This window comes from Nycticebus coucang, chromosome 10 (genome assembly GCF_027406575.1).
Source record: "Nycticebus coucang isolate mNycCou1 chromosome 10, mNycCou1.pri, whole genome shotgun sequence".
Lineage (NCBI taxonomy): Eukaryota > Metazoa > Chordata > Mammalia > Primates > Lorisidae > Nycticebus > Nycticebus coucang.
The window spans coordinates 60,656,775-60,682,779 of NC_069789.1; the positions used below are offsets into that span (position 1 = coordinate 60,656,775).

A 26,005-nucleotide genomic window follows, 5' to 3' on the forward strand; every position below is an offset into this window, starting at 1 on the left:
GACTCTACCTTCTCCCTGCTTCTACCAACAGCTCCTCCTACCCTATGCTAGTATAAGCAAGCTGGTAAAAAGAACATCAAAAGACCCTAGTCCTAAACTCAAAAAATATTTCCCAGACCGCGCGACTTCCTCCAAAAGGACCAAGTCTAGCTCCATCTCTGTCCTCTGCAGATCCCAGGCTCGGTCTGTCTTTTAAAGTCTCCACCCACCCTTTCGCCACTGAGGCTCCACCTCCCCCGACCCTCTCCTTCAGGCGCGCCTCCCCTCTCGGGACTTTCGCAGCGACATCAACCTCTCGCTTCCTACTCTACTCTTCGGCGCCCAGATCTCCAGCTGGCTCAGGTTCCCCATGTTCCCTGGCCGTCCGGAGCTGCGGTCAGCGGATTGTGCCGCTGAGCCATCCTCGTGACGGTCCCGCCTCACTCACCCTCTGTCACCTCCAGCACCTTAATCTGTTCCTCGGCAGCCGCCCGCACCTCCTGCACTGGGGACAGGATCCCGGTGAGCGTATCCACTAATGCTTCTTTCAATCCTTGTGCCACCGGACCCGGCAGCCCAGAGGCCGCACCAGGAGCCGCCGCTGCCGCCATCTTTTCTCCTCTCAGCCCGCCAGTCCCACGGCCGGGACCCGCCACCGAATGACGGCTCCCGCGCGCGGCCAATCCACGAAGCCGCGCGTGCGCACAGAAGCGGGAGCGGGCGGAGGGCGGGGAATGGGTCTAAGCCTCCACAGACAGCGCCACCTGTCGCCTGAACAAAAACTGCTCTTTTCTCGGCAAGGATCTCTGTCTTTTTTTCTTTTTAGGGACAAGGTCTTGCTCCGTTGCCCAGGCTAGGGTGGAATGGCGTCATCATAACTTAACCGCAATCACCAGCTCCTGGGCTTAAGCGATCCTGCCTCAGCCGTCGGAGTAGCTGGGACTATCGGCGCGTGCCACCTCGCCCGTCTAATTTTCGGGGTCTCGGGGTCTCGCTTGTTGCTCAGGCTGGTCTACTCTTGAGCTCAAGCGATCCCGCCTGTGCCTTCCCGAGTGCTAGGATTACAGGCATGAGCCACCGCGACCGCGCGTCAAGGTTTAAATTTATGTGAAAACTGAGCCTCCAAGAGGTTAGAGAACTTTCCTAAAGTTGCACAGTAAGTTAGCAGTCTCGCTTGGAATAAAGGCCATGGTATAGGACTTTAGATTCAAGGATCTTTTGAGGAGATGAGATGGTGTGGATGTAGAGGGCTTTAAGAATATAGGACCCTAGGTCAGAAAAAGAATTTCTTCTTAAGAGACAGGATCTTGCTCTGCTGTCTAGGCTGAAGTGCAGTAGCGTGATCACAGCTCTCTGCAATCGCCAACTCTTAAGCTCAAGGGATCCTCCCCCGTCCAGTACTACAGGTGCACTCTTCTGCGCCCAAGCTAAAATTTTTTACCTTTTTTTTTTTTTTTAACAGATGGGGTTTCACCAAGTTGCCCTGGTCTTAAACTAGGTCTTAAACCCTGGCCTCAAGTTATCCTCTAGGTCTTAAACTCCTGGCCTCAAGTTATCCTCATTCCTGGGCCTCCCAACGCACTGGGATTACAGGCTTGAGCCACCAGGCCTTGCTCAAAAAAGGCCCCTATTTTAAACCATTCTCTTTTTTAATGCAAACACTGAAAAAACGTAGGCTCAAGTGAGTCTTCATTTCTTAGCCTCAGGAATCCAAAGATGGGGGAAAAGAAACAGAAGTGAACTGGGCAGTGGGAGGCCTTGGTTTTCCAGCCTAGATGAGCCCAACTTCAAAGTTGGAAAGTTAATGGGCAGGGGAGAGCACCTGCATGTGAAAAGGTATTTCCTCCAGAGTGACTATATATGACTATTTGAGAACGAGTCCTATTAGCTAAGAATATATGAACTTTTTCCGAGAGAAATTATAGATGGATATTTAAAGGGGAGAGGAGCAAGGGTAGTTTGATATGGCCAACTGGCTTATTGTAGGAAATGGCCCTAGACATAGAGACATGCATAAAATTCATGAGTAGTGGAGCAGGTGGAGAGGTTAGAGCAAGGGGTCTACTTGGGAGGCTGAGGCAAGAGAATCACTTAAGCCCAGGAGTTGGAGGTTGCTGTGAGCTGTGTGAGGCCACGGCACTCTACCGAGGGCCATAAAGTGAGACTCTGTCTCTACAAAAAAAAAAAAAAAAAATGCAGGTCAGAGTGGCAGGCATGTAGTCGCAGAAGGGATGGAATAGCTTGTTTTTGGAGTGGAAGGTTCTGGAGCAAAGAGGAACATGTATTTCTTAGTAAGCTATTCAGATTTAAGTGCCTTAAAAATGATTTCCAGGAACTCTTTACCAAGTGGGTTTATTCCTTCATGGTAAAGGAAACCAGTTAGCAATCCCTAGGTCACTTCTAAGACTGTGGATGTTAAACTGTTAACAGTTAGGGCTTAAGTCACCTCATCTGAGGATTCTTCCAAAAGAATGCTTTCTCAGTTTTATTTATTTAAGATGGGGTCCCACAGTCCCACTGTGTTGCCTACGCTGGACTCGAACTCCTGGGTTCAATCAGTCCTCCTGCCTCAGATGTGACCACTACCTGGCTTGATGAGAGCTCTAAACACATTTGTCACCTCCTATGATAAGGCAGAGGTGAATTGTGTTATCACAACAATTTTATAGGGAAAATTTTGCTCCTTGGACCCTGCCATTTCTGCAATGGGGAATAGTAAGACTTATTTTCCTTCTTCTAGTGGCCAAGAGAAGATAAACTACATTAGAACAGCTTCTTTTTGTGTAGATTAACTCACTTTTATACCAAGAAGAGAATTGAAGGAAGTCTAGAGGGTACTATATCTTCAAACATCGTGGCAGCAGATAGAGGCCTATTTTGGGGCTGGGTGTTTTGAGTCCTGGTGAAGGCTACTATGTCCCCAACGTCAACGTGCAAGCAGGGTCCCTCCCCCACAACCAAAGGAGTCAAGAGATTCTTGCTTAGGATTTGGGGAACAGATATTTCCAGACATGTGGGTTTTACTTCTGCATTAGGCAAATGACCTCAAATAGTCACACCTTCCAGATCAAGGAATGGGACACAAGATAAATGGAGACAGAAATCAGGCAGAGAGGTAGCTAGAGAGAACCAGTGGACAATACAGGAGATAACTTTATTGAAACGCAATGGTATCAAACAGATGATTCTTGCTGGGAGGAGACATGCCTGATAGACAAAGGGCCCAGATGAGGGGGCCCTCTGGTAATAGGGAAGGCCTCTTCAGCTGGCCCTGGCATAAATTGAATTCTTAACCAATTTGTTATTTAAGATGAATTACAGAGGGGACAGCCCAGCTCTCTTCATGATTGTTACCGCAACTATATACAATGGTTTGCTTTCCAGATTCAGTTTTGCTTTCCTACATTAGATATAAAAGCAGGTAGGTTGGAAGAGGAGAGGGTCAAATAAGAAAAAAACACAACACACAGACACACACACATCCTGGTTTGGGGTTTTGCTCCCAATAACTTAAAAAAAAAAAAAAAGAGTTGCAAAAACTTCTGCCACCCTCCACCTGAGGAACACCATGCATTTGAGAAACACAGACTCCATCACATAAACAGCATTGGCTGGCACAGGATGGGGCGTGGGGAGGAAGCTAGCAGGGGTTGGAATTCATTTTTTTAAAAAAAGATTTTTTTTGGTTAAAAAAATAAAAAAAGGAAGTGGGAGGCAGAGCAGTCGCAAAGAGACTGGCTTCCATATAAGAGCTCTTGCCTTAAATACCTTACCATCTTTAGTCTTAGAGAAGTGGCAGGGAAGCAGGAGATGACCAAAGGACTCATCTCAGCCTTCTGGGGACCAAGGAGGTGATTTACTGAAATTATTTTCTACTTGCTTTCCTCAGGCGTTAGTCCTTCCTCCAAATGCTTAGTTTCAGAACTCAGGAGACCTGGTCCTAGTACTCTGTTTCTTTGTGTTCTAATAAATGTTCTCTCATGAGAAAATTGACAAACTTGAAACAAAACCAGTTCTAAACAACCTCTTCTCCATGGTCCCATAAGCTAGTCTCTGAGTTTGGAAAGATATGAAGCTCTTATTAGATTTTTTTTTTTTTTTGACACAGAGTCACTGTCGCCCTGGGTAGAGTGTTGTGACGTCATAGCTCACAGCAACCTCAAACTCTGACTCAAATGATCCTCCTCCCTCAGCCTCCCGAGTAGGAGTAGCTGGGACTATAGGCACCTGCCACAACGCACAGTCAGTTGTTCTATTTCTAGTAGAGATGGGGCTTCACTCTTGCTCAGGCTGGTCTTGAACTCTTCAGCTCAAGCATTCCATCTGCCTTGGCCTCTCAGAGTGCTAGGATAACAAGCTTGAATCACTGTGCAGGGCCTTTTTAATTTTTTTTTGAAAGTCTTTTTTTTTTTGATGTTGTTAGTAGAGACGGGGTCTTACTCTGGCTCACTGCTGCTCATACTGGTCTTGAACCTCTGAGCTCAGACAGTCCACCCGCCTCGGCCTCCCACAGCGCTGGGACTACAGGCGTGAACCACCAGGCCCGGCCTCTGAAACAGTCTTGCTATATTGCTTATGTAGAGTGCCAAGGTGTCATCTGATCATAGCTCACTGTTACCTCAAACTCCCGGGCTTAAGGGATCTCCTGCCTCAGCCTCCCATGTTGCTGGAACTATAGGCACATGCCACTATACCTGGCTAGCTTTTCTGTTTTGTTTTTCTTTTTATTTCAGATTAATGTGAAGGTATAAACAATTAGGTTACAATGTTTGCATGTTAGGTAGAATCCCTATTGTAATTGTGTCACACACCCAAGAGGTGTGCCATATACCCTTCCTTTTTTTTTTTTCTTTTCTCAATAAAGATGGGGTCTTTTGCTCAGGGTGGTTTCAAACTCCTGAGCTCAAATGATCCTCCCTCCTCAGCCTCCCAGAGTGCTAGAATTACATATGTGAGCCACTGCACCTGCCTTCTTCTTAGACATTTTTTTAAAAAGGATTTTGTTCTGTTGTCTTGTCTGAGTAGTTCTGTCCCCTGATCTTGGTGTGGGGAAAAGAATGGATGAGCCCAAGGACTTAGGTGCCCCGTGCTGTGTCTTCATCATACAGGCCTCTCCACTAAGTGAGTGGAACATGCTTCCTGGGACACTGGAGCCCTATAGTCGTTAGCTGCCTTGGGGAAGGAGGTTGTGGCCAGGTCCTCAAGCCCAGAAGTGTCCATTATAACTCAAAAAAGGAGAGTGATGTTGCTGGGAGAACACGTTGTCATGGAAATACTCATTTTTTCCCCCCACTTTTCTCATCCTATTATATAATCAGAAAAGGCTCAGAATAGAATCAAATAATCTACCAGAAGAGCATTGTAGAAGAGTCCTCCAACTGCTTTCCTGTGTTGAAGCCCCTTAGTTTGCTAGGTAGAAATTTCAGAAGCATGACATCCTTCTCTGAACTGGGAAAGATGTATTCTATCCGCTGTTCAACAACACTCTTACCTATTCTTTGTTAAAATAAAAGTGAAAAGAGAAATATAAGGAAGCAAGGAAAGGTGACTTAGAAATTAATGTTAAAGTCTGAATTATAAACTAGAACCTTCTTATTTGGGTCATAAAGCCCCTCAATGGGATTCTGATACTCTAAAGTAGAATTTCAAACTTTAGTGGGCATCAGAATCACCAGGAGGGCTTGTTACAACTCGCTCCATGGAATTTCTGATTCAGTAGATGGGGCCGAGGATTTCATTCTTAATGACCATCCAAATGTTGATGCTGCTGGTCGGGAATCACACTTTGAATACCACTGCTGTAAGGGGCAAAGGATGGAGTCAAGGATCTCGGGGTTCACTTACTTCCATGACTACCTCTGTCACAGAAAATTCATGGCATAGCCTTATTTAAATGGCCAAAACATCAAACTAGAAGGATCTAATATACACAGGTTTAATTTTCAACTGTCTTGGTCTCCCTGCAGCTTCCAAATCTTGGTAGGTTTCCTCACTCCAAAGCTGTACCATCTTCCTATTTACTACGGCCTTTTCCAAGATATGTGGCCGGCAGTGCTTGCTACCGGGGCTAGGCTGAGCAGACATGCACACATGCTCCCTGGGCGTCAGGGACAGCCAAGCTGGTGGCCCTGTATATTCCTGATCAGGTTGATTAAGGACTCATGAAACTATAAGGCTGATTGAATGGTAAACGGCTACATCTTCAGGCTTTGGCCTTTTGGAAATAGTATCCCTTAGACCATTTTATTACTTATGGTCTCCTCAGGGGGCCATGCACCAGGACTCATCATAAGAGTATATCAGAGGTAGTATATCCCTCTCCATTAATAAACTCTCTGCATAAGCACATTTTTTTCATCTCATCATGAGTGTTCGCTTATAGAATCTACTACTTAGTTGTAGCTTAGATATTGCCCAGGATTAAGGAAAGAAAAAATAAAGTATGATGAGGAGCTGCATTTGGTGATCTGGGTTACTTCAGCACTTGACCTCTATGTTAAATGTATGGTTAGGACAATTTCCTTTCCCAAACACGTGGCAAAAAAAAAAATCCTTAAGGTCTCATATAGTATCTCCTTGAACCTGGTTTGTAAGACTGAATATCATTTAGTCAGGCAAATTTCACCTATGTGTGGGGTTTCTATGTATGGGTTCCGTCCTAGATGATGATGTGAAGTGTCTGTGGAAAACAGCAGCCTACCACTTCTCAGACCACTGTAAGGGGGCATCCCTCTGAATAGCGTGCCCCTTATCTCAGGGAGCTAAAGGTGAAGAAATGGTGAGGTAAAGTCCACATTTGAGTCCTGCAGAACAGGGAAACCAGAAAGCGAGAAATGAAAAGGAAAAAAGATCACATCTTAAGTCCTTAAGGAGTGTGGACTGACCAGTTGGCAGGCTGGTAATTCAGGACCAAAGCATAGTACACCAACCAATAAGGGTTCCATTGTAGGGTCTTCCCACGGACTTTCAGCAAATTCTTCTTCCCTGCCAGCCTCTACCTTCCCAATGCTTGGACTATATAACAGAGACGTTGGTATAAGGATTTACACAAAAGACAGATAAGCACCGTAGAGCTGCCACAAAGCATAGATTTTTAAAAAATATTCTATGAAGCCTCAGAAGATAGGAAACAGCAACAGCAAACTGCTCACACACACATACAGACACCAGGCCCCATATTAGCCTCCAATTACCCAGTATTTTATTTTTAGTACCTAGGCAAGAACTGAGAAGTACATCAGACAAAATTTGTTGGTCTTCATCCATAAATGAGAGGGTCTCTGCTGAGGAACCTCTCCTGGAGTTGTAGCTCTCCCTGTACATTGACATCAAGTATTTATTGAACCATGTCAAATCCTAGCCAACTTTGGTGTTGGGGGCTGGAGAGGAAGGGAATAGCACAACTCCAGTATTAGCTGGGCTGGATTCTTTTGAAGGTGGCTGGGGGTTAGGAATTTAGCTATGGGACCCAGTTTTTCTTTTTTTTGAGGGATCCCAGTAGCCTCAACCAAGAAGCAGGTGCACAGGGAGGAGAAAATGCTGTGGATTTGCTCCTTGCCATTAATTCTAGGGCAGTGGGGGGAGCTCAGGTCCTCTGCTTCAGAGAAGTCTGGATGAGCGTCCCAAGGGGTTATAGCACCATGAGGAGGCTCAACCTTCTGCAGTTGCCACATAACCATGATTCCTTTGTGAGATGATTGATCCCCATAGTGAAGGGCCCAGATGTGCAACAGTAAACAGGGTCCCAAGCTCAGGGAAAGCTGAGGCTTCAATACCACCTTGCTAGATGGAAACACTTTCTGGAGGAAAGCAATTGGAGACCTGGGCTAAATGCAGCAGTCAACTGAGAGTAGAGGGTGGTGGATCCCAGGAAACAGAAATGAAGTCATAGCAAGAGAGGCCTCCAGAATCAACCTGCTGAGGATCCAAGTAAAATTCATGGTGGTATCCATAGTTACCAGAGAGCTAAGAATCCCTTTGGGGTCTGAGGCAGTTAGAATGAAAGAAAGGGTTCTCCCCTCTCCTTTTTCTTAAGTAGCCAGTAATATCCATGACAGAAGGCACTGGCTAGGCAGCACCAGGAAATAGAGTTAAGAGCTCAACCACTAGATTAAGATGGCATTAAAAGTCTGAGCCCTGCCATAGGACTGGAGCTTAGGATAGGGTTCAGCATAGGCCTAAGTCCCAAGTAGGCCCATCCGGTTTTCCCTTCCTCCTAAGTTAGAACCCAGCTCCAGAGCCTCCTCATTTTGCACAGCAGAGACCTTAAGGCAGTGATTTCAGCACCATCCTTGGACAAGAAGCCTCTTCCCACCACAGAATTGCATATTTGACAGCTGAGTTGGTTGGGGATCTTCACAGCTCATGGAATTAGCAGCAATAGCAATAATGGTCTCCATCATAGAGAACCTTGTCATCCCTGGGAGTTCACTAGGTGAATGCAGGGACTCTTCTGGGGAACAGTCTGGACTATCTTGTGGATCTAAATGAAAATATCCTGATAGGAAGATTCAGGTGCAGCTACTTCTCGGTTGGGTAGAAAAGAGTGATCCGGGTTAGTATGCCTATGGATTCTAAGTCTTGTGCTACTTAGGAATCTGAAGAGCAAACACTTCAGCCCAGGCTCATCACATATTCCTGATCTGCAGAGCCCTGAAACGTCAGCCTACTAAGCAGCTCAGCCTAGAATCTGGTCCCACAGGGGCTTCCGAAATAGTAGAAGCAGACTTGCCCACTCCAGACAAGCAAGATTCCATAGTCTTTCAGGCTCCATCTTAACTGATCTCAGATCTTCTGCTCCCAGTGTATTGGACAGCTAATCAAAGGCTTCTTTCTGTCTGGCTCCTTGGGTTTCAGCTATATTTCTTTGATGATCTTGAAGGTCTAAATAACTTGAGGGTGTACACTTAATGGAGGTTAACACTTCCTACTGGACTGTGAACTCAAAGGCCCAAATCTTGTCTTTTTTTTTTAACTTTATGACTGGTACGCAGTGAGTACTCAGTTAAGTACTTGTCAAATGAAAGAACAGGGACTGCCAGACCTTCAGGGCAACAGGAAAGGGGGCAACTTCTGTGAAAGATAAGATCTCTTTGGAAACAGATAATGGCCACTAAGTCATACTCCTCGAAACTTATATTCTGATTGGGATTATCTCACATGGATGTCCAGCCTCTTGTAAATGAATGGTCACTTATCAAAAACAAAACAGTAAGGGCCAGCTAGGATACTTGGCAGGCAAAGTGGCTACCATCAGAGTAGTGCAGTGAGGAGCCAACAGGCCACAAGATAGAGGAATCTTTCCAATTTCCTGGTTTTCCTCTAGTCCAGGATGAAGCTCAAAGTAGATCTTCCATTCAGATGGGGCTCCAAACTCAATCATGCCAGAGGCTGGTAACTGAGCTCCCAGGCACGATGTGTGTTTTCTCAAAAGGGAAGTCAAGGGAACTGGGTTTCTCTTCTCCCACTACTTCTGAGCCAATGCTTCATGTCTCCTATAAGCCTCAAGGATGTCAAAGATGGTGATATGGCAGGTGTCTAGCTGGTACCAATTAGAAGGCATCAGATTCTCCAAAGAAAACCACTAAGAAAAACCAAACTAGCCCCTGGAAAAGCAACGCAAGCATCTTGTGAACATGTGAAGAAATGGAAAAAAAAAAAAAAGCAAAGTGAAATGAATAGGCAAATGGGAGAAAAAAATAGAAACAAAATTAAAAAAACAAAAATGAAAAAGTAGGGTTTATTGACTCATGCATGTTAAATTAGAGGGGAGAAAGACATTGCTTGTCTTTCTCTGAAGGCTGTAATGTTATTTTTGTGGTTTGGTGACTTCTTAGGTTGGCAGCCGTCTTGTCAATGTCCCCTACATCATCCAGAGGGCAGGAGTGGGCAGCTCTCTTTCTACCTCGGCAATTGGTTCCCCTCTCTCCAGCTTCATTTTTTTCCTTTTTTGTTTTTTAACCTTTTACAGATTGATTTAAACATTTTTAAAACCACATGCTTCTTTTTCTGGGCTCCAGCCAGATCTCTGGGGGAAGAGTTGTTGGCAGTGGTGATGGAATTGGGAAGGGTCTGCAAAGAAATCTGGGGTGCTTCCTGCCTCCTCCAGATTCCCCCACACATGACTGTCTCTCTCAGTGTTATTTGCAAGAATGGGTTAGGAACTGCTACAGAGTTTTTTGATGTCTTATGAACCCCTTCCCGGAAAGCCCAGGAGTTTGTCATTGAAAGAAGTCAAGGAAAAGACCCAGAATCATCTTTTCCCTAAAGTCATGAGAGGAGGCCAGTAATGTATTTAGGGGACTCAAGATCCCAAACTTCACCCCACCAATCCTTACTAGAAGTTCTCAAAGGTGCAGCACCAAGAACCTGTCCCTCCTGTTTCACCTCCTCCTCCCTCCTGTTCTCCTCCTGGGGATGGAGAGCCAGTGCTCTGAAAAAAGAGAGGAGAGAGGAGGAGCTAACGTAGCTGATGCCAGCGTTCTGCTATCCGGGGTGACAGTGTCCGCCAGACCCTCAGAGTGTTGCCTGGAGGTTGGGGTCCAGGATGGTTTCTCGATCTGGAGACTCAATGTAATTGGCAGCTTCTTGAAGTTTCAGTAACATGGCCATCTAAAGAAGGGCAAAAAGATGGATTAATGAGAGTTGAGAGTCTGGATCCCGCCCATAGAAGGTAAACCTAAAAAAATCTAGACTATAGATCTAATCTTTGGTTTATAAGTAATTAAGAGCCTAGAGTTTATAGGTGGTTCATGAACAAGCAGTGCCGATTGCTTCAACCCTGTTTGTAAACATGTGCATGTATAACACTCACCTGGGAGTATGCTTGTTATGCAAGGTGCCATGCTGTGATATGTGCAGGGACACCAAAAAGATCAAGACCACTTCTGCCTGCAAGGTGGCTGCACTCTAAGAAAGGTTTGTATATACCAGCTAATACTAGGAGGAACATGAGAAGTACTGTAAGAACATCTGTCTCTTACAACTTCTTCTTCCAATAGATTATTATAATCCAACAGCTACACTCCGTGTTATTATGAACTTGTTGTTCCTCAGCTTATAAATCCTGTTGCTTCATGTCAAGTCTAAACATCTCAGGTGTATTCGCCTGCTTCCCTTTACTCACTTTTGTCCCCTTAATACTTTAAACTTGGGATCCCCATTTCGGCTAAGCAAGCATGGCCCACTCATGATTGAATCTGCCTTCCACCTTCTATTTATTTGATTATTAAAGTCTTCAAATTTTAAAAGCATTTTTATACAGATAACATCTGTTTTTAACAAAGTCAAAATTTAAATAAAAATGTATTGTGATGAAATCGGAAGTGTTTCCTACTTGAAAGGTAAAATTGCAAGGTTGTAGGATTTGCACATGTTAACTTTGAATACCACCTGCCAAATTTATCCTCCAAAATGGTTTTATCAATAAACATGCCCACCAGCTAAATATGAGCAGTCTGCGCTTCCCCACGTACTATTTTTGTCAAATTGAAATGATTATCTCTTGTTTTTTTTGTGTGTGTTTTTTTCAGGGTAGCAAAGAGAGATTTTATTTAGGAAAAACAAAGAGAAAGTTTAGAGCACTTCCAAATAGAGTTGGAAGTAAGTCCCTCTCATGAAGGAGAAAAGGTAAGAGAAACCAATTGTCTCCTGTTTTAATTTGTATTTCCTCAATTATTAGCAAGGTGGAAGATCTTTTTGTTTTTATTTGCCATTTGCTTTTCCTCTGGTCAAATGCCTGTTTGTATCCTTTGCACATTCTTCTGTTTGGATCTAGTCTTCTTTTGGTGACAGGCATTGCAAATATTGCAGCACAGTTTTTACTTGTCTCAGCTTGCTTTCTACAGCGGTTCTATATAGCATCATTCAGCTGAAGTGGTCTTCAGGACAATGTTAACAGAGGGAGGCAGAAATAGGGTGCTAATGTGTCCTACTGCTTGACTTCTTTGGCTGATATTCCTACAGAGATCTGCCTGAGACTTGGGTCTTTGCTAGAATACCTCTTGCTGGGATGCTAATTATTTAACATAAGCTAGGTCCTAGGCATTTGATCGTTAGGACCCTGGATTCTCATATTCAGAGTTCTTCATTGGCCTCCTCTTGGTCTGACCTTGTCAGTATCTTCACCCTCCAGTTCTGCGATTCTTACTTTTACCCCAAGATGGCTTCTACTCACCAGAGGATCTGAGTCCAGAGAACTTGGGGTGCTGTCTTTGACCGTCCTGTCCTCAGGAGGAGAGGCAATGCTGTGAGGGCCCACGGTGGGTGGGGGCAGGTGGTACAGTTTTGATTGGTCTTGTTGAGCTGAAGGCCAGGGAAGAGTGTCCCGGACCCACTCTACAGGGTCCTCCCAAGCAGCTTTCTGTCCATGAACCTGAAGAGAAGGACAAATATGATTACTTTGGGGAGTCTACAGATAAGAAGTATATTCATTCATATAGTCTTTTGATAGTTTCCACAAAAAAAAATCAAAAACATGCATTTCCTCAAATGTTAAGGAAGTCTTGAGGCTCTGATCCTCATGGAATTTTCCTCAGTTCCCAAGTAAAATAAGTTGGTACAAACTGGTAAAAGCATTTTGGAAGATAATTTAGCAGACTATGTTAAACTTAAAAAAATTTCTTTTGAAACTGCAAATTGTATACATTTATAATGTATAAGACGTTCTGAAAAACGTATCCATTGTGGAATGGCTATATCAAACTAACTAACATGCATAACCTCACGTACTTATTTTTTTGTGGTAAGAACACTTAAAATTTAGTCTAATGATTTTTAAATATATAATGCATTGTTATTCATTACAGTCACCAAGTTGTACAGAAGATCTCTTGAATTTGTTCTTCTTATCTACGTGAAATTTTGTATCCTTTGACCAACTTCTCCCTAACCAATCCCCTGCTAACCACCATTCAACTCTCTGTTCCTATGAATTCTACTTTTGTAGATTCCACATATAAGTTAGATCATGTGGTATTTCTACTTTTTGTGAGTGTTTTTTCAGTTCACTTAATGTCTTCCATCTTCATCCATGTTGTTGCAAATGACAAGATTTCCTTCTTTTTTAAGGCTGAATAGTATTCCATTGTGTATATTAGTACAAGACTACATTTTCTTTATCCATTCATCTGTTAATAGACACCTAGGTTGCATTAAAACTTAGTATGCACAAATCTTATGACCCTGCAATTTTGTTTTTCAAGTATGAAATTCTTCTACTTTAGTTATAATAGCTTTTATGATTTATTTATTTATTTACTTATTTTGAGACAGAGTCTCCCTATATCACCCTGGGTAGAGCGTTGTGGCGTCACAGCTCACAGCAACCTCAGACTCTTGGGCTTAAGTGATTCTCTTGCTTCAGCCTCCCCCTACAGGTGCCTTGCCACAGCACCCAGCTATTTTTTGTTGCAGTTGTCATTGTTGTTTAGCTGGTCCAGGCCAGGTTCAACCCTGCCAGCCTTGGTGCATATGGCTGGCACCATAACCATTGGGCTACAGGTGCTGAGCTGTAATAATAGCTTTTAAAAGATTGCTGACTTTCTTGAAAAAACAGATGTTATCAGTGTGAAAATGCTTTTAAATTAGAAAACTATTAATAATGATACAAAATTTCCTTAAAATATCACAATTTGTAAATGAAATAATGATTTCTTTTTTTTTTTATGAAATAATGATTTCTGACATCAGTGTGGTAGTTTAGAAATTTCCTGGATCATCAAGAGCTATTTACCTCAATAACAAATTACTTTTATGATAGTATGGACCCCAATAGGGGTCCATACTTAATTGATTACTGTGCCCTAATTCTTAGGTGAGAAAACTGAGGAGGTTTAAAAAAGTAACATCTTCCTTTTGTACAAAATTTTCATTTTAACATTTTAAAATCTTTCCACATATTTTGGGTGGCGCCTGTGGCTCAGTGGGTAGGGCGCCAGTCCCATATACCAAGGGTGGCGGGTTCAAACCCAGCCCTGGCCAAACTGCAAAAAAAAAAATAGCTGAGCATTGTGGTGGGTGCCAGTAGTCCCAGCTGCTCAGGAGCTGAGGCAAGAGAATCATCTAAGCCCAGGAGTTGGAGGTTGCTGTGAGCTGTGATGCCACAGCACTCTACCGAGGGTGATAAAGTGAGACTCTGTCTCTTAAAAAAAAAAAAGATTTCTTTCCATGTATTTCATTTTGCATTCAAAACAACCTAGTGATTTAGGCAGAACAGAATGTATTATCTCCTTTTTTACATATGAGGACATTTAAAAAGGCTAAGTAACTTGATTGGTATAACATATTTATTAGTTAGTTGGTAGCTAAGAATATAATAGTTTCACTTAATTCTTAGCTCAATCATTTTTCTATTTGCTCTGATTCATAGACAGTTGTTTGAATTGGGCTTAGAGCCAGAAGGTCTAGGACTAGAGAGATGGCCAAAAAGGCAATGGTCAGTGAGCCATTTGCTGAATGGCAGCTGAAGGCAGAAAAGCAGCTTAGTCTAGCCAGTACCTTGCTCGACCTATTAGGAAGAGAATCTAAGTAATCCCAGTAGTCCCATGCTAACATCAAAGACATATTTCTACTTTTTAGGTGGGACAGCCTGATCTTGGGGTTTCAGTTGAGTCAAGAGGGTAGGGCTCACCTTGATCCCATCCTTGGCTCCTTCCTGTAGGTAGGGGATGATAGAGTTGTTCCATAGGTCAATGAACCAGGTTCGGAAGTCCTCAATGCCAATAGGACAGGACAGAAAGAAGCAAGGGCCTAGGGAAGAAGATGAGGCAATGAAGATGGCTGAGACTCTGAACTTCCCAGCAGTATGCCTCTTTTACTCCTTAGTACCAGGTGGAGGGGTCTGACTCCAAAGGATTAAAGGAAATTTAGAGCTGTCAAGACCTCCAGGTGCTGACTGCCTGGCTGACAATCTCATAAATCATGCTGCACAAGGTGGAAGTGAGATAAGGAGGCGAGGGAAGCTTTCTAATTCCCTCTTTTTTTTCTGTTAATTGTGCAGAAAAAATGAAGGAGGAGAAGGATTCGTTTTCTGATGGTCGAAGTGATTTACCCAAATCATAGTGCTAACTGTTTTGGGAAGGCTTGTTAAGTAAGGAAGTGGCTCTAAGTCTGACGCCACAAGGCTTGCAACTCCTTCACGTGCTGAAGATGCCAGGAAGAAAAGGGAGCATCCCTCTATGTGGTGAAGTAGAAAAGGGAAGCCACCTCCTGACCCCAAGGGGAAGCTGGACCCCAGTACCGATGAGGAAGTCTGAGGTGCTGTGCTTCTCAAGGAAGGTGTGGAGATGATACCACAGCTTGGGCACCCAGTCGAGCACCCGAAGCAGCTCTTCCTTGTTGGCATTGATGTCGCTGTCTGACTCTACCAGCTTCCTCCTCAGGTAACGAACCAGGAAGCCATTGGCTGGCTCCACGTTGTTGGAGAAGGTCAACATCCTGCCACCGGGGATGGGGAGAGTGGGGTCAGAGTGGCAATGGGGACTTGGTCACATCCCCTGCCAGTCCGTCCCTCTTCCTGCCTGCCTCTCACTAACACCCATTGGTTTCTGCTCAGGTAATAGTGGGGACAGTTGAACTCAGGGCAGCATTCCTGGGCTGGTAGAGATGATTTTCAAATTAGTGACCCACTTCAGATAATCACCTTACCTCACTGACCTGGATCAGGGTGAACAGGCAGAGAATCCTAATTACAGCAGCCTACCTGGGTCTCCCTGTAACTGACATGGCAAATACGCCTATTTTCTCTTTCTAGCTTGAAAGACTCTGGCTACTTCTCTTTCCTTCTGCTGTCTACTCCCCACTGATTCATGCTTTAGTTTATTGACTGTCAGGTAGGGCCAGAAGGTTCATCCAGGCCCACAGTCCTTACCTGAAGCTCAAGTGCAAACCATGATTGGGTGTCATTTTTACAGGCTGATTGGTGGTACCTATAATATAGGGACTGCGGAAAGAAAGGGAGGAAACATTCACTCATTTGTGTCTTAAACCTTGCTTTCTGCTACATACACACAATGGAGAGCTCATAAATTGCACAGGCCTGGGTTCTCCCTCCTCCCACTGTGGTGAGCTTGGTCCTGACCCAGCTTACCATTTGTGATACTTGCAGGTGAGGGCCCCATTGACCAGCTCACTGATGGAGCCTGCTTCACTCAGGTCATCCAACAGGATCACCAGAGGCACATCCCCAATTCCTGTTTCCCGGTCTATCTGGTTAGCCAGGTTGGAAAGATACAGTTGCAGATCCTGGAATAAAAAAAATTAGTGAGTGGGTACTCAAGAATCAGAACTTGGATCAGCCTTGGAAAGCAGGATTTTGGAGAAGCTTTACTAGTTTTGGATTTCCCTGGGGCCTTTGGTTCCTGTTTGATGCATTTAGGCATTTAAATATAGAGCCAGATTGCCATAGACTGAGAAATGGTGGCCCCCAAAGCTTTAGAAAGCAGCCCCCGTAATCTCCCAAAGGTGGGGAATACATGCTATTTCCTAAATGGATTTTCATTAAGTTGGTACCATGAACTACTGTTAATAGACATTCCTCCCTAGCTTGGGAGAGCCAAGATTTGAACCAACTGCAAAGCATTAGGGTGTGCTCAAGAGACATCAGGGGAGGGCACAATATGTAACATTTAATTCTGAGTACTTCCTTCCCAGAGAGCTCAAGGTCAGAAAGTAATACTGAAAAGAAAGGTGGAGAGAAGAGAATGAAGAGTAGGGATGGGGTTGGCAGAGTTGGCAGAGAGGAAATAAGGTAGGTTAATCAATGACCAACTAAAGGGAAAGGAGCTCACAGAGGCGAGGAAACGCGTGGAGAAGTAAGTTCAGGGCGAATGTCCGGGAAGACTAGACAAGGGATAGATGCAGAGAGGAGGAAAAGCACGCAGAACAGGGAGAGAGATGAAGGCACCAAGAGGGGTGGTGAGGCAGGACGGGCCCAGGGAAGGGTCCTAGGGAGGCTGAGGCCTCAACAAAGGCTGGTGGGGATCTCAGGAGGTAGCCACCTTGCAGGACTGCTGGTGCATGTTGAAGGTGCTGACGATGCCCTCGGTGACCTCACGGCCGGAGCGCTCCACTAGGTACTCAGCCAGCCGGTTGGTCAGGTAGGTCTTGCCCGTGCCGCTGGGGCCCGAGAGAACGAGGCGCCGGTGCTTGAGCAGGAGGCTGATGTAGTGCTGCATCATTGGCTTGGGGATCAGCGTCTCAAACACCAGGCTGTCGACGCATTTCTCCTTCAGACCTGGACCCCACCCCAGAAAGCATGAGTCTCGACCAAGGCCCTGAGGGTGTTAAGCCCCAAAGAACTTTTCTTTCTTCATTTAGGAGTCCACTGAAGAAACTCAGAGCCACTTGCCCCATAGTTTCACAGGAATACCCTGACCCTTGTTTTGGAAAATTTAGATCTCGGGGCAGCTCCTGTGGCTCAAAGGAGTAAGGCGCTGGCCCCATATACCGGAGGTGGTGGGTTCAAACCCAGCCCCAGCCAAAAAGAAAAGAAAAAGGAAAATTTAGATCTCAGTTTTAGGGATATGCTCCAAACCAGGAGTGAGGGCTGGAGTAAGAAGCCAAGGCTTGGCAAAAATATCCCTGGGAACAAAACTGAGGATTGGCTCTTATTTATCTTTTCACGTCTCATATTACTTAAGCATTATGGTTTCTCAATGAACTCTGGCTAAATGAATGTGTGAGGATTACTTGATGATCCTCTGCCTGCCTCCGTGCTGTACCACCTCACCCATGAGACAGAGACTGACCTTTGAGGGAGACTGATATGTTGTTGACACCCCGACGGCAAGGAGGCATCTCGGGGGGCTCAGTGTCCAGCACCCGTTTCACGTGGCTGATGCTGTAGCCATGGATGGACTCAGTGCTTAGTCCCAAGGTGGAGGCTGGGTCCATTTTAGAAATATAGTCCTGACAGAGAGATGGGCAGAACATGAAGGACAGGTGAGGGACACTGAAAAGATGTAAATGCAGCTGTAAAAGCCACTAGAAAGAATGCCTATTAGAGGAAACCAAAGTAGATGGAGAAAGATGAGCATATGCTTTTCCTATACAGCATTTCTCTATAAAGCATCAAAGGTCCCAGGATCCCCGTGCCTGGATGGCTTAATATCCCATGCGAGGATGAGCAAGTTTTGTGAGTACAGGTGTCCCTTTACCTTGAACACCTGGAAAACAGCTTCATCCAGCATCTTCCAGTCCACTTTCCCACTGACCTTGCTACACCCCAGAAAGAATTCCTGCTGTTTCAAGTCCTGTAAGGCCAAGGTAGAAGCACATGAACTTCAGTGCAGGTGAATCCAAGGAAGAGAGATCTTAAAAGCCCTTAGGAATTGAGTACTTTGGTTGGGGGGGATCTTCAGAGTCCCGATTTTCTTGGATAAATATAACAGTGTTATGTGTGTTCCTTACCCCTTTGATGATGTGCTGAGGGGGCATCCTCACCACCACCCGAAGGGTCACCTCCTCCTTTGGACCACATGTGCTGATACCATCCATGGGTGATAGGTCTGTGGGGATTGAAAAGGACCAACTGGTTTTAGGAGTACCCACAGCCTTTCCTAAACTTTACCATCATTATCCTTTCCAAATAAGTATTTGCCACAGGGAAGAAATGGAGGTCCTGAAAAGTGAAATGAATCCTTTTCTTCTCCCCACCCTTATAGACTCTTCTCCCAAATAGGTACCTGTGTCTGTGAGACTTGGACTGAAGGAATGGGTGAGTGCCAGGCCCAGGGAGCGGCGAGGGGATGACAAAGCAGATGATCCAGGGGCCTGCCCTGGAGTGGAGCTTGTTGAGGGGCCTGGGGCTACCTTCAGCCGGTCATTCTCTGCTTTCAGCAGGTCCACCTCCAACTGTGGCAAGAACAGGACAGGGTAGGGTGGCAGGGTTGGGCAGACACCCTGCCGGTCTTCCCTCTCGGGCAGTTCTCCACCCAGATACGGACCTGCATGTTGTGCATGGTCTCCCGAAGCTGATCCAGTTGGTGGGCAGAGTTGAGGGCCTCCAAGCGGATATCTGTAAGCTTCATCTCCTTCTCCCATAGCTCAGAGCGCAGCTCTGATACCTCCTTCTTCTCTGGCTCCTCCTCCTCATTGGCATGGAACAGCCTAGTGTGAGGAACTGGGTGAGGAGCAGGGGCCCTGTAAGAAAGCAAGAGTCAAGCCAGGCTGCACGGAGAAGCAGCAGAGTACCGGGGGCGACTGAGCTGCGTGGTTGGTAGTCCTGGCTGCTACTGCCCGCAGATAGTCAGTATGAGAGGAAAGGCCATCTGCCGGTCTCTTCTGCCCAGGGACAGGTCAGTAGTAAGGCAAACCTTGTCCAGTGTTTGATGGGCCTACTGTCAACTCCAGCCGGCAGTCTCCACTGACCCAGGCTGGGCGGCAGGGAGGTAGAGAGCACTTACTCAGTGACATCAGCGCCCACAGAGGATGAGGTGGAGGACTTGATGGAGGGGGAAGCAGTCTCTGTGGAACCGTGCTGTAGTTTGGGGGATGAGGGGGCTGAGGAGTCAGGTGTGGCGATCTCCTCTATATCAGAGTACGAGGAAGCTGACTTGGGTCCCTTTTTTATACTGAAGGCTTTGTTGAAGGAACTTCGAAGCTAGAAAAAAGCAGATCCAGGGAGAAAGGCATCAGGACTCCACTGTGGGGATAAGGGAGGACTGGTTTGGGACATCTGAGACAGAGATGTGGCTGCAGGGGATTTACTTGGCATATCTAAGCCTCTCTCTTATGAGGCTTCACTTGATTCATGGAATATGGACAGAAGAGTTGCCTAGAAATTAGGACTGAGAATGAGCAGAATCTTCTGGCCTGATTGCAGGTTATAGTTGACTTAGGTGTTCTCTCTTCCATGGGGAAAACTGTGCCCCTGATGGGGACAGGGAGAAGTTCCCTGAAGTCACAGGGTACACCTCTCAGCAATCCAATCTCACCTTCTGCACAGACAAAAATCTAGCTCACTTTGGTTCCTAGCTGCTACCTCTGACTAGGACTCATCAGCCCAGAACAGTGGTTCTCAACCTTCCTAATACCGTGACCCTTTAATACAATTCCTCATGTTGTGATGACCCCCAAACATAAAATTATTTGTGGGGGTCACCACAACATGAGGAACTGTATTAAAGGGTTGTGGCATTAGGAAGGTTGAGAACCACGGGCCCAGAATCTATTCATCTATTTTCCTATCAACCAGAAACTGATAATGTGATTCTGCGGAGAACAAGAGAAGGCAGTGATATCAAGTCCCTTTTAGTATTTCTTGTGACCAGCACATCCCAGAATGGTGAAACAACCAGATATCAGCACTTTCTACTATTTCCCATGTCCTAGAAGAAGGGAATTTTCCACTAACTTCTTAGACTACTTGGGGCATTATAATCCAACCACAGCTTGTTTGATCTTGGTGTTGATGAGTGTTGAGTGTTAGGGCTGTGAGGCAGAGATGCAAACCAGAGTCCTGTCCCACACCCATTCACATGCATCCATACTGCATGCACACACACAGGGACACAGACATGAAACGGCAGCGAGAGACAGAGAATAAAGGAGGGGTCGAAGGTTACAGGGGACAAAGACAAGCCAGATCTTTGGGACAGTGAGAAAAAAGAAGGGAAAATTTGAGGGTGCTCTTTTGAAGCGTCTCTCCTCGAACACAGGAAGGCTTTCAGACAATGGATGGTGGGTAGTGTGTACTGGGGTTTCTACCAGGAAGGACATAAAGGAGGATCAAACTGGCTGCAATGGGGATGTGAGTATGTGTATAGCTGGTTGGTCCCAGGCGACTCATTGTCCCTGAGCAGTCTGGGCTCATGAGTACCATAAAGCTCAGTTCTCTGTAGAGATGAAGAGGGGAGTCTGAAAGGCCAGAGAGTTGACTTGCTTGAAATTGCATAACTGAAAAAGTCTTGGGACTAGAATTCAGGCTTCCTAATTTTCAATCCAGTGACCTTTTCTCCGTATCACTGCTTCATAGAAAGGTGCGTGTGTGTGTGTGTGTGTACGCAGAAAGAGATTCCATCACTACAGTTTTTCTGGAGTATAAGCCCTCTAAGGTCAATAAAATCTTAAGTGAGAATAGTGCTCTATGTGTGATTCAGTATTCCCAAAACCAGAACTGCTGGGAGATGTTTGGTGTTATGTGGCTAATGGTTAAACGAATTCAGGAAACAATGGATTAAGCAAAGTGAAACAAGATTCTTTGCTGGGGGATATCCTACAAGTTTTCCTGTGTACATGTGCACTGTAGAAAATGCAATGCTTCTCAAATTTATTTGATGATGGGATCACTTTTTTGGCTGGTGTTGTTGGTGTTGAGACAGACTCGCTCTGTTGCCCAGACTGATACTGTGGCATCAGTCTAGCTCACAGCAACTTCAAACTCCTGGGTTCGAGCGATCCTCCTGCCTCAGCCTTCTGAGTAGCTGGGACTATGGGTGCCCACCACAATGCCCAGCTCATTTTTCTATTTTTAGTAGAGATGGAGGGAGTCTCATTCTTGCTCAGGCTGGTTTCGTACTCCTGAGCTCAAAGGATCTTTCTGTCTTGGCCTCCCGGAGAGCTAGGATTATAGACATGAGTCACTGTGCCCAGTCCATGATGGTATCACTTTTAAGAAGCATCTCAATGGACTGGTGATTTGTAGAACACGCTTTGGGAAATGCTTATCTAAAGAAACATGTTTAAATCATTATTAGGCCCTTCTTATCTCTACCCTGCTCCGGGAAAAGACCAGCTCTAATCAAACTGATCTTCTCCCTTCCCCATTGTTTCCGCTGTGATCAGTGCCTATATAGAAAGCATTCCAACATGCTGCTCTCTACCTATCAAGATGCCATCTCAGTTGAACTTTTACCTCCTTTGAGATATTTTCCCTGCCGGCTATAAGCACAATCTCTCTCATCTATGAACTCTTTAAGCACTTACTGGCTGAATAGGCATTATGGCACCATGAGATTGCTATTAACTTCATATTTCCAATTATTTTTTGTCTCCCCAGCAATACTGCAGACTTCTTAATGACCAAGAGCATAGACTCCATTTTTCTACATCTTTCCCGTCATCTAGCACAATGTTGGGATGGGGTTAGAGTGGATCTCAACGTCTGGTTTGCAACAGAAATTCTTGGTTCACTTTCTGTTTCTCTTAAACTATATTCTAATCCCTCAAATGTCCTGGGAAGCTCCCTGGATGTTCAGAGGGTTTTAGTCTTGGAGGCAACTCAAGTATGCCTAGACTGGACTACATCTCTTATCTATATCTCCGGTTCATCCTACCCTAGAGCTAAATCTTCAGGTTACACCCAGACTTACACCTTGACTGATTGTGGTCAAGATAACCTTCATCCAGTAACTCTCTTCCATTTTGGATTTCTAGATTTACTGGAACCAAAAATAAGGCTCATTTTCTGAATAGAAGCAGCTCAATTTGAATGCTTTTACAACAGGCCAATTTTTTTTTTTTGTAGAGACAGAGTCTCACTTTATGGCCCTCAGTAGAGTGCCGTGGCCTCACACAGCTCACAGCAACCTCCAACTCCTGGGCTCAAGCGATTCTCTTGCCTCAGCCTCCCAAGTAGCTGGGACTACAGGCGCCCGCCACAACGCCCGGCTATTTTTTTGTTGCAGTTTGGCCGGGGCTGGGTTTGAACCCGCTACCCTCGGCATATGGGGCCGGCGCCTTACTGACTGTGCCACAGGCGCCGCCCACAACAGGCCAATTTTCTAACAGGCAAACACAATAGGGAACAGACTTGAATTTTGTTTGACTTTCCCATTTGGCCCCCAACCAGACCGCTCCTCTGTCCTCACGTGGGCAGCTGCGAATGGACCATGCAGTGGAGTGAGTTAGGAACTCAGGGGTGGGAGTTAACAGTTAGTGTTATGAGTGGCTGTTCGTTTTTTTAGGGGAAGGGAGTTGCTCTGGAAATAGGGAAGGTATGGCAAAGGGGAAGAGAAAATAAGGGGAGAGGAGCCGGGTACCTTACCTCATAGACCTGGAAAAAAATAGGGATTTGGAGTCAGCATTTTGAAGGGGGGGAAAAAAAAGAAGCAACACTTAATCACTCATTTCACACAGCTGGTACCTATCTGTCTTATGCAAAGGTCTGTGGGACAGTCTTACTGAGCAAGGCACAGAAGAGCAAGAAGTCTCCCTTGGGGGATGCTCTTCTTACCACAGTTAGCAAGGGGAGATAAGATATTCTAGACCTACCTAAAGAGTTCCAGAAAAATCACCCTAAGTCAGTTTAGGATTATCTGAGGGAGAAAAAAAAAAAACCCACATGTACAAAAATAAACTTTGGACCAGCCAAAGGTAATATAACAAGTTCTTTAAAAGTAATTTGGAAGGATTCACAAATATCTCAAGAATTGACCTCTAGGAGCATCTAGAATGCTCTCTAGGAGCTCTCTAGAATGCTAGCGGCTTTGTTCATAAAATCTTCTCTCTATACCATAGAAGGGGATGAGGGGACTGGAGGAACAAATTGATTAGCTGTTACCTTCTGGATATTTTCTCCGCATTCTTCTGTTGACAAATACATTTGGCCTAACAGGTACGGAGACCCCAAGAAAAGCAGATATATGTAACTGTTGGAGGGGTGGCCTTGAAATAAATAGGGAACGACTAGGGGAAAAGAAGAATTTAGCAGATCTTGCTTTAAGCAGACATCAAACTGGGGCTTAGTATTAGCAGGGATTCCATCTTGGTTAACCTTGGAAGGCTCCAATCCCTGCAAAGAGGTGAAGGTGGTTCACCATGCACTACACACTTCCCTCCCCCCAAACATTCACCTACCCAACTCTTCTTTTTCTTCTTTTTTGCATCAGCATCCTTGCTGCTACCAATGCTGGAATGGCTAGTGATGCTGTTGAGACTTGAGATGCTATCTGAGGAGTTTTGTCTCTTGATCCGAAGTTCTAGGGGTCAAGTACAAGTGAAAGAACACAGAACAAATTGTGAGAAGACCCAAGGCTTAAGCCAAGTCTAGCTGCAGAAGAGAAGAGAGAGGGAACCAATCAACGCCTAGGTCCACATTACTATCTTCATTTTTTAGACTAGTCAACAAATGTTTACTGAGTGCCAATCATGTTTCAACATAGAAAAAAGTGCTAAAGGCAAAAATTAAATAAATGTTCCCTGTTCACTAGAAACAGAAGTGGCGCATAGTCGTGAACTCAGCTTGCACAGGTCTGAGAAGGACTTCACTAAAGCCAGCCTCTGGTTTTATACAGACATCAACCTACCATTTTTCATGACTTTTCCAGCAATACTTGGTTATCTAGTGGTCCAAGGCCAAGATTGACTAGCCATGTGCCCCTCATTTAACCTGAACAAGCATTAATTTTCTCAGTGGATGGGTAGAAAATCTTCTCAGCTTTTGGAGAAGGTTTGTGGTGGCATTAAAAATTATTTACTTTCCTACAATAGAGAAGGGAAGGGTTAACAAAGGTGATGTTTGAGTTCTGAAAGAAGTTCTTCATCTGGGGAACACTGGGAAAAGTATTTAGGACAGAAGGAAAGAGAGACATGCAAAAGCACTGTGCTTCCATCTGGGGTGGAAGCAGCACCGAAAGAGTCAAGCTTAGGCTATGATGGGGAGAACCCCGAACATTTTTTAAAGGAAAGGTGCCTTTGCGCCATAGGCAATGGACAGCACAGATTCTGAAGCAAGGAAAGGTACAATGTCAGACTTTTAAAACTCTTTTTGTTTTGAAATGCTTAACAGAGTCGCAGGAAATTGCAAAGAAATATACAGGGAGACACTCTGCACCTTTAATCTGCTCTCATCCAATATTAACATCTTGTGGAACTGTACTGTGATATCGAAAGATTTTGTTAAAATAGAGCTTATTATATTAACAATGAAAAAGATGAAGTGGAGGCAAACTAGACTAGAGGTAAGGGACTAGTTAGGTAGCTATTTACAGCTGTTCTAGAAACAATGAAGAAGATGTGGGTAGTATTTGGTTATTTTGCTCACTCTTTCCATGACCAGGAATGGGTCTTCAGGTTCTTATTTTCCCTTGATACTACAGGGAAAATAAGATGCTAGGTCTGATGGTGGAACTACCAAAATTCATATGGCACTTGGAAAATTCTTTATTCAATGATTATCAAACCAAGCTTATAATATTAGAGTAATTCAGTTATTTTATAAGGTGTAGATGATTCTCAAGAGAATATTCTGAGCTGAAGTAAAAAAATTCATTTATATAAAAATGAATATATATGTATTTGTTTACATACATTATATATATATATGTTTCTATGTACATAGATAATTATTTCTGCAGCAATTCATAATTACCAGCAGTACTTACCTCTGGGGAGTGGGATTTGGAGGGGTGATTCAGGGAGAGAGATTTTATATTTTACCACATACCCTTTAATATAGTTTCATCTCAGCATCTGGCAATCATTCACTCTGAAGGGCCATAAATTAACTATTTTAGGCTTTGTGGCCATACCATCTGTCACAACTACTTAGCTCTGCTGCTGTAGCACTGAAGCATTAAATAATTTACATATAGACAGTATGTTCCAATAAATCTTTATTTAAAAACAGGTGGTGACCCAGATTTGGCTAATGGGCCTTAGTTTGCCAACCTCTAGCTTACATTCCCCCTCATTATTATTGCTTTTATAAGTAAGAATTAGTTTAGTTAAAATTCATTAATTAAAAACAGAGTGATGGGTAGCAAAGTAAGTGTGCATCTGTCTATCATCAGTTATTTGAAGGTTTCAATTCATTGGTGGACAATTAAATTAAAAAATATAAACATGATAGTACTTTTAAGAGCAAAGGATATGTTGTAGAATCAAATAATCTGCATAAAGTTAGGAAATCTTTTATGTGTTTTGAATTTTGTACCATGTATATTTACGGACTACTTACAAATAAAATAAAGCAGAGTTAGGCAGCATTGCTTAAGTTATTTGTGCTTATGATGCTCCTAGAAATCCTCCTGACCAAGCTGAGCGTGGATCAATGTGAACTGAAGATGACATGAAAACTCACGTCAAA

At 44.5% G+C, this 26,005-nt stretch overlaps 2 protein-coding genes across 5 annotated transcripts in view; both read right to left on the reverse strand.

Moving 5' to 3' along the window:
• The window catches only part of IPO9 (importin 9), a 54,084-nt gene extending 53,010 nt beyond the window's left edge, over window positions 1–1,074 (reverse strand). The window contains exon 1 of one of the 2 annotated variants that reach the window (XM_053604491.1): window positions 428–1,074. In XM_053604491.1, the coding sequence (XP_053460466.1) occupies window positions 428–590 (163 nt within the window). In that variant the 5' untranslated portion in view covers window positions 591–1,074. The remainder of the gene's footprint in view (window positions 1–427) is intronic. The other variant, XM_053604492.1, reaches the window with a different exon arrangement.
• A 2,040-nt stretch (window positions 1,075–3,114) lies between these two features.
• The window catches only part of NAV1 (neuron navigator 1), a 276,840-nt gene continuing 253,949 nt past the window's right edge, over window positions 3,115–26,005 (reverse strand). For all 3 annotated transcript variants that reach the window (XM_053606354.1, XM_053606355.1, XM_053606356.1), the window contains 14 exons: window positions 23,776–23,897; window positions 19,383–19,579; window positions 18,924–19,119; window positions 18,663–18,831; window positions 18,388–18,485; window positions 18,135–18,230; window positions 17,727–17,886; window positions 16,977–17,212; window positions 16,067–16,221; window positions 15,848–15,919; window positions 15,218–15,414; window positions 14,609–14,727; window positions 12,155–12,352; window positions 3,115–10,590 (listed from right to left, as the gene is read on the reverse strand). In XM_053606354.1, the coding sequence (XP_053462329.1) occupies window positions 10,495–10,590; window positions 12,155–12,352; window positions 14,609–14,727; window positions 15,218–15,414; window positions 15,848–15,919; window positions 16,067–16,221; window positions 16,977–17,212; window positions 17,727–17,886; window positions 18,135–18,230; window positions 18,388–18,485; window positions 18,663–18,831; window positions 18,924–19,119; window positions 19,383–19,579; window positions 23,776–23,897 (2,111 nt within the window). In that variant the 3' untranslated portion in view covers window positions 3,115–10,494. The remainder of the gene's footprint in view (window positions 10,591–12,154; window positions 12,353–14,608; window positions 14,728–15,217; window positions 15,415–15,847; window positions 15,920–16,066; window positions 16,222–16,976; window positions 17,213–17,726; window positions 17,887–18,134; window positions 18,231–18,387; window positions 18,486–18,662; window positions 18,832–18,923; window positions 19,120–19,382; window positions 19,580–23,775; window positions 23,898–26,005) is intronic.